A 15,750-nucleotide genomic window follows, 5' to 3' on the forward strand; every position below is an offset into this window, starting at 1 on the left:
AATGTTGGCCTTGAAAACCTGTGTTCTCATGCTAGGCCGTGTGTTCTTTTCATTCTGCACTTTCATATCAGCAGTCTCTCACTTGTGCTTCTGTTACCCCAGATCACACATAAATGGCACACAGTGAATAAGTCAGATGTTAATTAGTAGCAGGTACTGATATTAACTTGTATTTTTAAATGGCAAAATAGAATGAACTGTATTTACTTAAGAATAATAAACTAAAGGGAATGGACATTCACTGCTGCTTGTAGGAAATCTTCCTGATTCAGTGCAGTACTGTGGATAGAATTCAGTAGTAAAGAAAGGATGCACTTGAAAATAAAAGTATCTGGCAATCCATGTAGCATATGCCTGAAAAGCAACAGCTGTAAGTTCAGTTCTCCTTTATTCTCTCTGCTCAGCCCTCTCACTTTGAATAGGAACTCTGAAGCAGCAAGGAAAATGTCCAGTTACTTGAATTAGCTGAAGAACACTTTTTTTTTTTTCGGTGAGTCTCTTGAGCCCTCAATGAAAGACTAGTTTAGTGGTGCATATTATTTTTCTCCAATTAATAAAGGCTTATATGTGCTTACCAACACAAAGATTTATACATATACCCTTAATACAGATACGGTCTTTTGTGCTTTTTAACATTTCTCTTTTGGACTCTTCCAAAGGTGTTCTAATCCACTAGTATTACTCTCCAGCTGATTCCAGTGTACTTTTCAGTGCTGTATACAGATAGGTGTGTGTGTGTGTGTGTGTGTGTGTGTGTGTGTGTGTGTGTGTGTATGTGTGTGTATGCCGATACAGTTGCAAGTTCTTGTGCAGAATTACTATTTATATTGCTTTCTTGTTCCTGAAACTTGGAAGTTGATTTTACTTCCTACTGCTTGTTATTCAGCAACCATTCATCTACTACACTAGTGAGGAAAAATAGCAGTGAAAAAAATCGTAACTGTAGTGACAACCTTTCTTTTTCTGCAGAGGACACTGCTTGGATTCTGGGAGAAAACAGCTCAATTGATGTCCCAGATCCATGGGGCCAGTACTGGCTTTCATCTATATGATTTTGTAGCTCTCAAGGTACATTTGTTTCCAAGTTCCTTTGTTAGATATATTATACTTCATTTAGATAACACTGAAACTATTTTGTGCTAAGCCTAATTTTGAATTTACAAAACATGGGAAACATTTTTCTACACTCCTTCAGCCAGTTATTTTTCTGCACTTCCCTGGTTCCAAGTGCTACCAGAAACACTAAACAAATACATGAGAATATTGCTTGTGGGCTCAAGATATTGGGGTGGGGAGAAAAAGAGGGAGCAAGAGAAAAGAAAATCAAAGTGTAAACGAGATAAGAAAAAGCCAAGGAAAAGAAAAACTTAAGAGGAACAAGTGATGGAAAATGGTTGTTGGTTTTCAAAAACAACCAGAGTACCTACCCAACAATTTTAGAAGTTAAAGAAAAATTTCCTTGCTTTACTTTTACACTCATGTCATAGATGTGATTCATGATGCAAAAATAATGGGTGACTGCAGCTGAAGAGACTACTGTATTATATTAGATCAGCTCTTTCTGTAATACCTACATGTAAAAGGTACTCTTGGGCTTTGATTATAATGCTTTTAACATTTGTATATCTTTCTGTCAACCTTTGCATATGACTTATCCAGCAGAGTCACACTATGGTAATCATTTCTTTAATTCTGGTAGGTTGGGTTTCAGTGCCTTTGACCTTATCACTCTGTCTTGTTTTCAATAGAGCTTGAAAATGTTATTGTTGAGATTGCTCAAGCTAGATGTAGTATCTATGATGGATTGATCTCTTGCAGCTGTATATTCCCGGGGCTTGGTATAGATACTTAAGTCATGTTCTGACATAGCATCTTCCAGTCTAATAGATACCCTTGAATTAGTCATTATATTTTTGTTGTGTGTGTGTTTTTTTCTTTACTTTTTCTATATTAATGCTTCACTGGATAGCATACTATGTTTTTAGGCAAATTTAACATGTAATTCCTGTTCAGATGAAGTTGAAAATCTTCAGCTATATTTAGAGCATTGCAGTAGAAGTTAGTAACACAGTGTAAGTCTTCTTTGGCATACCACAAACTTGTGAAGCTTGTTGCTAGCCCATGTTATAGTCTGTGTGATTGTCATTGGTAGCCAGGATAAATGGGGACCCAGGGCCCAGGTCAAATTGCATTATCATACATTTCCCATATCTCTCACTCTCTACTTCAGAACTATCCCTATTTTATGTTGTTCTTTAGAATTTTTATTCTCATCTCATTTGCACAAAGAGAGAAACAGATTCCATCTACTTAACATTGAATTTCTTATCCTTAGCAACTACAAGACACTCCAAGCAAGCTTACTGAAGACCACAAAGAAGAACAAATAGACAACAGTTCTCTCACTGAAAACCTCAATAAGTAAGCAGGCAGAAGTATGGGGTTATGGAAGTCCTAGATACTGTTATATGATATATTTGGAAAGAGTTATTTCTTTTCCAATTTAGTGAATATTTTCTATGTCATTTTTCCAGTTAATATTTTTAAAGTTTTTTTTTTTATAAGTAAGCTCTGCACCCAATGTGGGGCTTGACCTCATGACCCTGATATCAAGAATTGGGTGCTTTACCCACTAAGCCTGCCAGGCACCCCATTTTCCAATTAATATTAAACATTTGTTTTAAAGCCTTATCTACCCCCTCCCCATTTTTAACATGGTAGGCAAAGTTGATGATAGGAGTACAGAACAGATTAGGGTGATAACTCCAAATTCTGTATTTGGGGAGACTGAGCTTTTTATTAAGAACCTCTGCCTAGTGAAACCCAGAAGGGGCAACTTGAAACAGAAAGGGACAGGTACCAGCAGCTATGAAACAGAAGCTATTGAAAATCTGTCTCCAAAGCAACACAAATGGGACTGGGTCTGGTTACCTGGAAATGGGGGCTCTTGCTGTGCACATCCATCATTTTGCGTATTTCCCTTTTATTACATCTTACCTTTGTTTACTTCTCATTTTAAGTAGATTGCACTGAGTATAATAACAAACCCAGAAATAAGACCAGAACAGTGACAAACCGTATATTGTTGAGTGGAAGGTGATCCAGAATATAAGCATTTCCTTCTTTTCTTTATGGGGAAATCCAAACAAATTTTTTTGCCTAATTTGAATATATAAACAATTTAGGATGTAGATTAAATAAATATCAAATGTATAGTTATAGATTAAACTTATTACTTATACACTGATATTTAAAATCATGTTACATTAAATATATTAATTTAGTAAACTTTTTCCATTATCACATTTCATGAAAGTTTTATTCACAATCCTCTCATGCATAGTCACCATTCTGAAAGCTTCCTTTTGAGTTAACAGATTCCAAAGCTTTTTACCTTATCTTCCATCCAAGTTATTTAAAGAATCATGCACATATACGGTCATTGGAAATTTTGTTCCAAGTCATTAGTATATATTTGGTCTATTTGTGTGTTTTTTTGCAAATAAATACCATATAGGTTTCCCTTGCTATCTGAGAGTGTTCCAATGAAACTTTTCATAAGCCAATACAGTGTGAGGCAAAGAAGCAATTACAATTAATTTTTGTGGAAGATGTTTTGAGTATTCTTAGATCCAAAAAATAACCTTTCTTAGTCTTATCTGACACCCTAGGGCACATCTTGCTAAGGTATACCCAAAATAAATGGAGATGAAGCACAGATGCACACACAGTTCGTAGTGGCTTAATACTGAGATGCTGAGTGTAGTTCCCAGGGAAGGAGCTTGGTGGTGCTACTGTTGCTGCTCAGGGTGCACACTGCCTCTGTGAGGGCTCCCTGCAGAATAAACACTTAACGCTATTTTTGCTTTTTGCCTTTTTTGTAAAAGCGAAAATCCTCTTCGAACTTCTTTCAGTTAGCAAAGACAGGTGCTAACGTAGGTCTTCCAAAGAAGCATAACTCAAACTTCTAAAAAGCAGGGGATACCTGTAATGATTTTTAAGGATCTTTAAGGATTTATTAAAAACAACCTTCAATACTAGAATTGTGAGGTTACACCCCAGGAATAATGCCTAAATCTATGTTCAATTTCTTTGTCTAATTTTTTATAATCATCCCAGATGGATGATATAAATATCCAAAATTAGTATTTACCAAGAACATTTTAGGCAAATGTATCTTCTTTTGCAAGCATCACTTTCCTGTTCCAAAATAGAGTACTACATTTTTTCTGCAGTTCTTCATTCCCTCTATTTAGGTTTCAAGTATTCTTGAGCAAACCCTTCAGTACTTGAAAACTAAACCTTATACTCAGTGACTTCGGTGATAGACGTTCTTTATGATGTATTAACTTAGCACAGTGCCTGTAATACTGAACATGGTGCCTGGTGCTTCATCAGCACTCAGTATATGTTGTTAAAAGAATAATGGATGGAGGATTGTTTTCATGGTCTATGTAGATCTAGAGAAGAAGTGACATTTGCCTCAGATTTTAGGAGATCTATCTACTGGACAACTATTTTATATGTCATCTCAGTTAAAAACATTTTTTTAACCATATAAAACTGTAGAATATGAATCCCAAGTGTGTTTTAACCAAATTCTTTGCATTTTTTGGTTTTTACTTTAGGTTAGTTTTGTCAGATGAGGAAGTGAGCTTGGGAAGTAAACCAGGTAAGATGGTAAATTCATTAAAATATGAAATGACCACATTTTAAATGTCAAAACAGTTTGTCACAACCTTTTAAAACAGATTGTATTAATATCCATTCAATTAGAAAACATGTTAAGTCATTTTATAAGTCTCTTCTGTACACTTTTGAGTTAGCTTCTTTTCCTCAACTTTATTGAGTTATAATTGATGTATACCACGGTGTAAGTTTAAGGTGTATAGTGTGATTTGATAGATGGATGTATTTGAAATGATTATCACAATAAAATTAAAACATCCATCACCTCACATAATTACTATATATCTTGTGGAGGCAAGAACATACAACATTTATTCTCTTAGCAACTGTCAAGTATATTGTTAACTATAGTCCCCATGCTGTATTTTAGATTCCCAGAACTTAATTTTATAGCTGGAAGTTTGTACCCTTTGACCAAATTTCCCCATTTTCTCCACCTCCCAGACCTTAGTAACCACCAGTCTGCTCTATTTCCGAGTTTGACTTTTTAAGATCTCACATTTAAGTGAGATCATACAGTATTTGTCTTTCTCTAACTTACTTCACTTAGCTTAATGCCCTCCAGGTTCATCCATGTTATTGCAAATGGTAGGATTTGCTTATATTTTAAGACTAAATAACATTCAATTATATTCTATTGTATATGTAAATATATAACATTTTCTTTATCCATTTATCTGTGATGGCCACTTAGGTTGTTTCCATGTCTTGGCTGTTGTAAATAATACTGCATTGAACATGGGGGTGCAGATACCTCTTCAAGATAGTAATTTCATTTCCTTTGTATATATAGCCAGATGTGGAATTGCTGGAACATATAGTATTTCTGTTTTTAACTTTCTGAGAAACTTCCATACTGCTTTTTGTAGTGGCTACACCAATTTACATTCCCACCAACAGTACACATCCTTTTTTCCACATCCTGTCCAACACTTGTTACCTCTTGTCTTTTTGATGACTGCCATTCTAAAAAGTGTGAGGTGATATTTCAATGTGGTTTGATTTGTATTTGCCTGATGAGTGAATAGTGTTGTTGAGCACCTTTTCATGTATGGTTGGCCATGTATATGTCTTCTTTGGTTGTAAAAATGTGTATCTAGGTTCTTTGCCCATTTTTTAAACAGACTGTTACTGTTTGTGTATTTTTGCTATTGAGTTTGAATTCCTTACATGTTTTGGATAGGAGCCCCTTATCAGATACATGGTTTGCAAATATTTTACTCATTCTGTAGGCAAATGTGATTGGGTTTTTGAATGTTGATTGTTTTGTTATGGTTATTTTTTGTGTTTTTGCTGTGCAGAAGATTTTTAGTTTGAATCATCTTTATTTTTGCTTTTGTTTCTTGTGCTTTTGGTGTCGCTTGCAAAAAATCATTGCCAGCACTAATGTCACAATGGTTTTCCCTAGTTTTTTTTTAATATATTTTTAATTGAAAGATAGTTGACATACATTAGTTTCAAGTACACAACACAGTGATTTGACAACTATGTCCATTACAAAATGTTCACCATGTTAAGCGTAGTCACCTTCTGTCATCATACAAAGTTATTATAATATTATCTACTGTATTCCCTGTGCTGTACTTTCCATCCTTGTGACTTAGCTGTTTTATCACTAGAAGTGTGTACCTCTTAATCCCTGCTATCTATGTTGCCTATGCCTCCACCTCACTCTGCTCTGGCAGCCACTTGTTCTCTGTATTTATGTGTCTCTTTTTATTGTTGTTTGTTTTGTTTTGCTTTTTTTTTTTTTTAGATTGCACATATAAGGGAAATCGTATGGTATTTATCTTTCTCTGTCTGACTTGTTTCACTTAGAATAATACCTTCTAGGCCCATGTGTTGTCATGAATGGCAAGATTTCATTCTTTTTTATGGCTGGGAAATATTCCATTCTGTATGCTTATGTGAAATAATATCCTATTTTAAGCTGATAAGAACTTCAATACCATATAGAAACTCTATGCATTTCTCTCCCTCACCTTTTAGGTTACTAATACTATAATTTCCATCTTTTTCATTGTGTATCTAATAACAAATTATTATAGTTATAGTTATTTTTAAGGTTTATTTTTGACTTTTAAACTAGAGTTGAATGGGGCACCTGGGTGGCTGGTCGGTTAAGTGTCTGACTTACACTCAGGTCATGATCTCTTGGTCTGTGAGTTCGAACCCCATGTCGGCTCTGTGCTGACAGCTCAGAGCCTGGAGCCTGCTTTGGATTCTGTCTCCCTCTCTCTGCCCCTCCCCTACTCACACTTGTGTGTGCACACGTGCTCTCCCTTCTCTCAAAAATAAATAGACATTAAAAAAAAAAACAAACTAGAGTTGAAAGTGATTTATGCACCAGTATTCCAATATTATAGAATGTGACTTTGATTATATATTTACCCTTTCCAACAAGTTGTATACGTTCATGCAGTTTTACGGGGTTTATTTAATATCCTCTCATTTCAGTTTGTAGACTATCCTTAGCCTTCCTTGTAAGGGAGGTCTAGTGGTGATGAACTTTCTCAGCTTCCATTTCTTTGGGAAGGGCTTTATCTCTCTTTCATTTCTGAAAGAGCTTTGCTGGGTATAGTGTGCTTTGCTGAGTTTTTTCTTTCAGTATTTTGAATATATCCTACCACTCTCTCCTGACCTACAAAGTTTTCCCTCAAAATCTGCTTACAGTCTTATAGGGGCTCCCTCATATGTGACAAGTCACTTATCTCTTGCTACTTTCAAAATTCTATCTTTGACTTTTGACGGCATAATTATAATGGTTTGTTGTCTCTGCCTAGGTGAAGCTGCTGTTCATGCTGAGGTGGGGGTGGCCCACTGGCTCTATTGTGTGTTTAAGCGGTGCTGTTGGCTGGTAGGGCTGTGCTCTGAGGTCAGGCAGGGTCACTAAGCAGGGTTTCACAGTCATCTCTGGTCAGGCAAGGTTACTGGGTATGTTCCTTGGCCAAATGGTGCCACTGCCCAGTCTCTTCATTCAGGCAGGGTTGCAGGCAGGGCTTCATGGTCTGATGTGGCCTCAGCCTGTGCTTTGTGATTAGGCAGGACTGCAGAGGCTCAGTTCTAAATAAGGCAGAATGGTGGCTGTGCTCTGCTGTTGGGCAAGATTGCTAGCCATGCTTCCTAGCTGGGCGGGCCTCATGCTGTACTCCATTGGGTAGGGCTTGAGGCTCTGCTTCACAGAGGGTATGGTCACTGACTGGTCTTCCTGCCTGGGTGAGACTGCAGGCTGTACTCAACAATTGGGCATAGCCATCAGCTGGGCTTCAATGCCAGGCAGAGCTATAGACTGGAGTTTGCTGCTAAGCAGTGCTGTAAGCTGGGCCGTGATGTTCCCCAGGGTTACCATTAGAGCTTGCTAGTGAGGTAGGCTGCAGGTTATGCTTCCAGCTTGGGGGGTGCTGCTGACTTGCTTCTCTGGGTGGGTGGGTGATAGGATATGCCCTGCAACTTCCCAGGGTCTCATTGCAGGCTTCCTGGTCATGTGGGACTGGAGGCTATGCTCAGCAGTGAGTTAGCTTTCTAGGAGTACCTAATCAGAGGGTCTACTTGTTTTCTTAAGGGAATTTTTATTTTCTCTAAGATAAGGACTTCTAATGTAGACATTTATTTCATAGTTGTATAATTAAGTTTCAAGCTCTTCCTCACATTTAAATTCATATTCTTTCTTTTTTTTATAAATACATGTTATATATACAATCATATATATTCAATCAGTGTGGCTTTGGAGCCAGAAAAATCAGGGTTTGAGTGCCGGCTTTTTAAAACAAGTCATTTATACCTCATTTTTCTCATCTGAAACAGGAGTCATATACTCCTACCTTACAGAGACATTAGGGCTAGAGATAGTATTTATAAACTACATAGCACAGGATAGGTGACAGTAAATATGAGAGGCACTTTTTTTTTTTTATAAAGCAGGCTACATGTCCAGCACAGAGCCCAATGTAGGGCTTGAACTCATGACCCCAAGATCAAGACCTGAGCTGAGACCAAGAGTTTGACACTTAACTGACTGAGCCACCCAGGTGCTCCATGTGAGAGGCATTTTTAAGTGTACACATAAATACAGATCGTACTGAAAACAATTTAAGAAGCCATAATAATTATGGAATTATATATTTAACATAGCTTCAAATGTATGTTCCAAAGGTTAGCTACTTCTGTATACATAATCCAGTACCCAGGTAGAGAACATTTTTTTTAAAGTTCCAAATGAAATACAATGGATATTGGTGTAGTTTTAACATTCATTTGTAGCATTATTTAATCTTTTAAAACCTGCTGTATCAGTAGTTATATCCACTTTTTAATTCCAAATGTTTATTTGTTCCTTTTCTTTTTTTCTTAATTAATTTTGCTAAAGGTTTATTTATTCTTTCAACAAATCAACTTTTGGTTTTGTTAATCCTGTCTACTGAATCTTTGTTTCTGTCTCATTAATTTTAGTTCTTTATTATTTTCTTTTATTATTTTTTTGTGTTTTAAGGCTAAAATTTCCCTTTTTCTGTATCCCACAAGTTTTTTTTTTAAAAAAACCTTATGAGGTATATTTTATATATCATAAAACTCATTCAGTTGTACACTTCAGTAATTTTTAGTTACTACTGAGTGTTTTAACCATCTCTATACGTCAGTTTTAGAACCTTTTCATCCTCTCATTAATAAGATCCCTCACATTCATTTGCTGTAATACCCATTTTCATTCCTAGTCAACAACTAATCTACTTTCTCTCTGTATAAATTTGCCTTTTGTGGACATTTTATATTACTAGAATCATGTAATATGTATTTGACTTTCTTCACTTCATGTAACACTCTTGAAGTTCATCACTGACATAATTTGTGTTGGTATTTCCTTTTTATTGCTTAATCTATTGTATGGATGTCCATAAACTTTGATATATGGTATTTTCATTATCATTTGATTTAAATTGTTTTAAACTTTTGCTAATACCTTCTGTGATCTATGGCCATGAGTGATTTTAAGCTGTGTTTCTGAAATTGCCAAATTAAGGAGATATTGAAATTTTTTTTTGTCATTGATTTAAAAAAAACAAAACTTTTATGTTTATTTTTAAGAGAAAGAGAGAGAGAGCGAGCACAAGCAGGGGAGGGGCAGAAAGAGGGAGACACAGAATCCGAAGCAGGCTCCAGGCTGTGAGCTATCCACACAGAGCCTAACATGGGGCTTGAACCCATGAACTGCGAGATCATGACCTAAGCCAAAGTTGGTCCCTTTGGTACCACCCAGGCACCCCATCATTGATTTTTAACTTAATTTCATTATGGTCAGAGAATGTATCTTTGTGATACTGATTCTTTGAATTATTGGGATGCTCTCTATAGCCTAAAAAGTAGCCAGATGTTCTAATTATCCCATGTGGTTGAGAAGAATATGTGTTCTCTAACTATTGAATGCAGAAGCCTGTGTGTCTATTACATCAAGCTTATTATTTGTGCTGCTCTAAGTCTTTTATATCTTTACTAATTTTTAATTTATTTGATGTATCAATAATTGGGAAATGTGTTTTGAAATCCCTGCTATTGAAGTGGATTTTCATTCTCTCTATAGTTTTTCATTTTTTATATTTTGAGGATTTTGAAGTGATGGTTGAATATAAATTTCGAATTCTTATATCTGTTCAGTGAATTAATCTGTTATCAATATAATGACCCTTTCTGTCCTAATAAGACTTCTTGGCTTAAAGTTTCCTCTGCAAGACATTAGCTTAGCTTAACTAGTTTATATTTTTGTTAGTATTTGTTTTCTTCTATATATTTTGCTAAATAACCCTGAGTTCCTTACACCTTTCTTTTGATTTAGTTTTTCTTTTGATTACTTTGGTTGATTTAATTTTTTCTATTTTCTTTTGAGTTTTCCAAACTGAGCATCAAATTTTATAAAAGTGTAGTACAGATATTACTACCTTGTCCTTAGATGTATTCCACCCTCTAAGCTCACTATACATCAGCAACACTATTCATGTTGTGTATAGGAGACATTTACATTTCATTTATCTTTTTGAAAAATGCCCTTGATAATAGTTGAAGATGTCAAAATCTTGGGCTTTTTGTTTTTGTTTGGTTATTGTTTTTGTTTTTGTTTCTGGTCTCTGTTTTTACTAGGTTGCAAATGAGGTACAGGTGTATTATGTGAGAAACTGGCTCCTGAATTAATAATGGGGCATAATTTGTCTCAATATACACCTCATACTTGGAGATAGTTTTTTAAAAAAAAAACAATTTTTTTCTGCCTGAAGAGCTTTGGTTTGTAGGGTCTTTTTTTTTTTTTAACTTGTTTTATTTTTTATTTTTTTACATTTACATCCAAATTAGTTAGCATATAGTGCAACAATGATTTCAGGAGTAGATTCCTTAGTGCCCCTTACCCATTTAGCCCATCCCCCCTTCCACAACCCCTCCAGTAACCCTCAGTTTGTTCCCTATGAGTCTCTTCTGTTTTGTCCTCCTCCCTGTTTTTATATTATTATTGCTTCTCTTCCCTTATGTTCATTTGTTTTGTCTCTTAAAGTCCTCATGTGAGTGAAGTCATATGATAATTGTCTTTCTCTGACTAATTTTGCTTAGCATAATACCCTCTAGTTCCATCCACGAAGTTGCAAATGGCAAGATTTCATTCTTTTTGATTGCCGAGTAATACTCCATTGTATATATATGCCACATTATCTTTATCCATTCATCCACCGATGAACATTTGGGCTCTTTCCATACTCTGGCTATTGTTGATAGTGCTGCTATCAATATGGGGGTGCATGTGTCCCTTCAAAACAGCACACCTGTATCCCTTGGATAAATGCCTAGTAGTGCAATTGCTGGGTCGTAGGGTAGTTCTATTTTTAGTTTTTTGAGGAACTTCCATACTGTTTTCCAGAGTCACTGCACCAGCTTGCATTCCCATTTAATTTTTTTTTAATGTTTATTTATTTTTGAGAGAGAAAGAGAGAGCGCATGCAGAGAGAGGGAGACAGAGAATCCCATGCAGGCTCTGGCTTTTGGCACAGAGCCCAATGTAGGGCTTGAACTCATGAAACCATGAGATCGTTACTGAGCCAAAATCAGGAGTTGAACACTTAACTTATTGAGCCCCTGGTTTTTAACATTCAAAAAACCCCTTAAGAGTATGCTGTCTTTTAGCACATATGTTTGATCTTTTTCTTGGTATGAAATCACTACTACTCTCACTTTGTTATAGGTGAGGAATGTGGAGAAGCTGCTTACAACTGTGCACATAAAGTGAATATCTGTTGTGCAAAGACATGGAAATCAGGCAGAACAAAATATAAAATGGACTTTCAGAGAATGCAGAATTAGACACAGGTCCACCAGGGAGGGGATAAGCTTTTGAATGTGAAAACTTTTTTATTAATTGGTATATAAATGATACACTAGTTTCAGATTCACAGCATGATTTGATATTTGTATATATTGTGAAATGATCACCACAATAAGTCTAGTTAACGTGTGTCACCAGACATAGTTACAAAAATTTTTTCTTGTGATGAGATATTTTAAGATTTATTCATTCAGCAACTTTCAAATATGCAATACAGTATTATTAACTAGTTGCCATGCTAGACATTACATCCCTATTATTTATTTATTTTTAAATGTTTACTTATTTTGAGAGAGAGAGGGAGAGAGAGAGAGAGAGTGAGTGAGCATGAATGGGGGAAAGGCAGAGAGAGAGGGAGAGAAAGAATCCCAAGCAGGCTCTGTGCTGTCAGTGCAGAGACTGAAGCAGGGCTCAGTCTCACAATCCATGACATATCCTGAGCCAAAGTCAAGAGTCAGATGTTTAACCTACTGAACCACCCAGGTGACCCCACTTTAGTCACCTATTTTGCCTACTCCCCCCCCATCCCCTGCCTCTGGCAACCTCCAAATCTGGTCTTTGAGCTTGGTTTTAGTTTGCCTTTTTTTTTTTTAATAAAAATTTATAAATGTTCATTTTTGAGAGAAAGAGAGAACGTGAGCAGGGGAGGGGCAGAGAGAGAGGGAGACACAGAATTCAAAGCAGGCCTCAAGCTCTGAGCAGTCAGCACAGAGCCGGATGCGGGGCTTGAACTCACGAACTGTGAGATCATGACCTGAGCCAAACACTTAACCAACTGAGCCACCCAGGTGCCCCCGTTCCTTGTTTTTTAAATTCCACAAATAAGTGAGATCATACAGGAAATGTCTTCTCTGTCCTATTTCACTTAGTATAATTCCCTCAAGGTCTATCCATGTTGTTGCAAATGGCAAGATTTCATTCTTTTTTTAAATGGCTGATTAATACTCCATTGTGTATGTATATACATACATACATGTACGTATATATGTACATATGTACATGTATGTGTGTGTATATATCTATGTATATGTATATAGATATATCTCACATTTTCTTTGCCCATTCATCCATTAATGGACACTTAGGTCGTTTCCATATCTTAGTTATTGTAAATAATGCCAAAAATGAACATGGGATCCATGTATCTCTTCAAGATAGTTGTTTATTTGTTTGTTTTCAGATAAATAGCCAGAAGTGGCATTGCTGGATCATATGGTGGTTCTGTTTTTAATATGGAGATATTCATACTGTTTTCCTTATAATGGCTATACCAATTTACATGGAATGTGAAAACTTTTAACTTTCAAGGGAACACAGATATAACAAAGGACCTGAATAATTACAATTATTACAATTACATTAAAAAATAATTTAATGTCAAATTTATCAATCTTTTCTTTTATTGGATCTTGATTTTTGTCATATGCAAAACTCAGGTTAGAAAAAATCATTGATGCTGTCTTCTAGTATTTGTGTACTTTTATTTTTTACATTTATTTATTTTGTTAATATTTATTTTGAGAGAAAGAGAGAGCGAGCATGAGTGTGGGGAGGGGCAGAGAGAGATGGAAAGAGAATCCCAAGCAGATTCTGCACTGTCAGCACAGAGCCACGTATGTATAGGTGTATACATACATATACATATAATATGTATATACACATGTTACATACATACACATATACAGTATATATATATATATATATATATATATATTTATATATATAAGTTGTATCTATTGTGTTACAGACCTTTCTTTTTTTTTTTTTTTAATTTTTTTTTTCAACGTTTATTTATTTTTGGGACAGAGAGAGACAGAGCATGAACGGGGGAGGGGCAGAGAGGGAGACACAGAATCGGAAACAGGCTCCAGGCTCTGAGCCATCAGCCCAGAGCCGGATGCGGGGCTCGAACTCACAGACCGCGAGATCGTGACCTGGCTGAAGTCGGACGCTTAACCGACTGCGCCACCCAGGCACCCCAAGATCTTTCTTAACTTTAGGTGTAGTTACATCCTGATAAACCCATCATAAATTGAAAATATTGTAAGCTGAACACTGAAACTAATATAGCACTGTATGTTAACTATACTGGAATTAAAATAAAAAATAAATGAAAACATTTTTAAAAATCAAAAAATCAAAAATGTATGTTCTCTTCTATACCAAAAAAAATGTAAGTCAAAATACATTTAATACGTCGAACATACTGAACATCATAGCTCATCCTGGCCTACCTTAAATGTGCTCAGAACATTTACTTTAGCCTACAGGTGGGCAAAATGATCTAACGCAAAGCCTATTTTATAATAGTGTTGAATATCTCATGTAATTTATTGAATACTGTACTGAAACTGAAAACAGAATGGTTTTACGGGTACAGAAGTTTGTAAGTGTATCAGTTGTTTACCCTGTGATCACATGGCTGACTGGGATTTGTGGCTTGTTGCTGCTGCCCAGAATCGTAAGAGAATATTGTATTGCATATCACTAGCCCGGGGAAAATATTAAATTCAGCATTTGAAGTACAGTTTCTATTGAATGTGTATCTCTTTTGCATCATCATAAAGTCAGAAAATGGTAAGTCAAACCATTGTAAGTAGGGAACCATCTGTGTGTGTGTATGTGCATATATACATATGTACCCACATATATACATGTATACACACATACACACACACACACACACAAATGTAATCTTTATGTATGGCTCTTTAAATTTTTACATCTCCCTTTTATATATATTATAAACTGATTTGGCCAATTGAACACTTAAACCAATAATTACAAAATATTACAGTAAATAAGCATGCTAAATTTCTCCTTGTTCAACTTACCTTTTATGTGCTTTTGTTTCAGCAGCCAAAGATCACAAGGAAAAACATTATCAAATAAGAGAATTTGGAGCACCTCAGTTTTCTAACTCTGAAAATGGTTAAGAAATTATAATTTCATCATATAAATGGATAATGTGTTATTTAAAATTCTTTACTTTTAATTTAATACTTAATTCCTCAACATTAAAACCTGTATAGGTCTCTCTATACAGGAATCCAATACCTGTGCTTCTACTTTGTAGCACACTGAAGTGGAACTGAAGTCATTATTTGTTTTGTGTGTTTGGGCCCTTGTCCAGATGTATCTGTGAAACTGTGAGGACCATGTCTATCTTATGGTCTAGTGTACCTCCGCTATCCAGCAGTTGTGGACACTCAGTAGAAACTACCTTGAATATCTTCCCCAAGCAGTTATGTTGCAGATATTTTCTCCCATTTTGTCATTTGTCTTTTGACTTTTCATGTAGTTGTTTCTTGCCTTATAAATTTTTAAAAATAATTTAGTGTAGTCAAATTTATCAGTCTTTTCTTTTATTGGATTTGATTTTTGTCATATGAAGAATCAGGTTAGAAAAATTCGTTGATGGTGTCTTCTAGTTTTGTGTATTTTTATTTTTTACATTTATTTATTTTATTAATGTTTATTTATTTTGAGAGAGAGAGGTGAGAGAGAGGGAGCGAGCATGAGTGTGGGGAGGGGCAGACAGAGAGAGAAAGAGAATCCCAAGCAGATTCTGCACTGTTAGCACAGAGCCAGACTCAGGGCTTGATCTCACGAACCTTGAGATCATGACCTGAACCAAAATCAAGAGTCAGACACTTAACCGACTGAGCCACCCAGGTGCCCCCACATTTAGACCTCCAATTCAT

The 15,750-nt window shown here is 35.7% G+C and overlaps 1 protein-coding gene across 6 annotated transcripts in view; it reads left to right on the plus strand.

Moving 5' to 3' along the window:
• ICA1L (islet cell autoantigen 1 like) overlaps positions 1-15,750 on the plus strand; it is a 91,144-nt gene that overhangs the window by 36,187 nt on the left and 39,207 nt on the right. For 5 of the 6 annotated variants that reach the window (XM_047873618.1, XM_047873616.1, XM_047873620.1 and 2 more), the window contains 3 exons: positions 970-1,068; positions 2,336-2,421; positions 4,629-4,672. In XM_047873618.1, coding sequence (XP_047729574.1) covers positions 970-1,068; positions 2,336-2,421; positions 4,629-4,672 — 229 coding nt within the window. Of the gene's footprint in view, positions 1-969; positions 1,069-2,335; positions 2,422-4,628; positions 4,673-14,902; positions 14,978-15,750 lie in introns of all 6 variants that reach the window. The other variant, XM_047873621.1, reaches the window with a different exon arrangement.

Source organism: Prionailurus viverrinus, chromosome C1 (assembly GCF_022837055.1).
Source record: "Prionailurus viverrinus isolate Anna chromosome C1, UM_Priviv_1.0, whole genome shotgun sequence".
In the NCBI taxonomy this organism is placed as follows: Eukaryota; Metazoa; Chordata; class Mammalia; order Carnivora; family Felidae; genus Prionailurus; species Prionailurus viverrinus.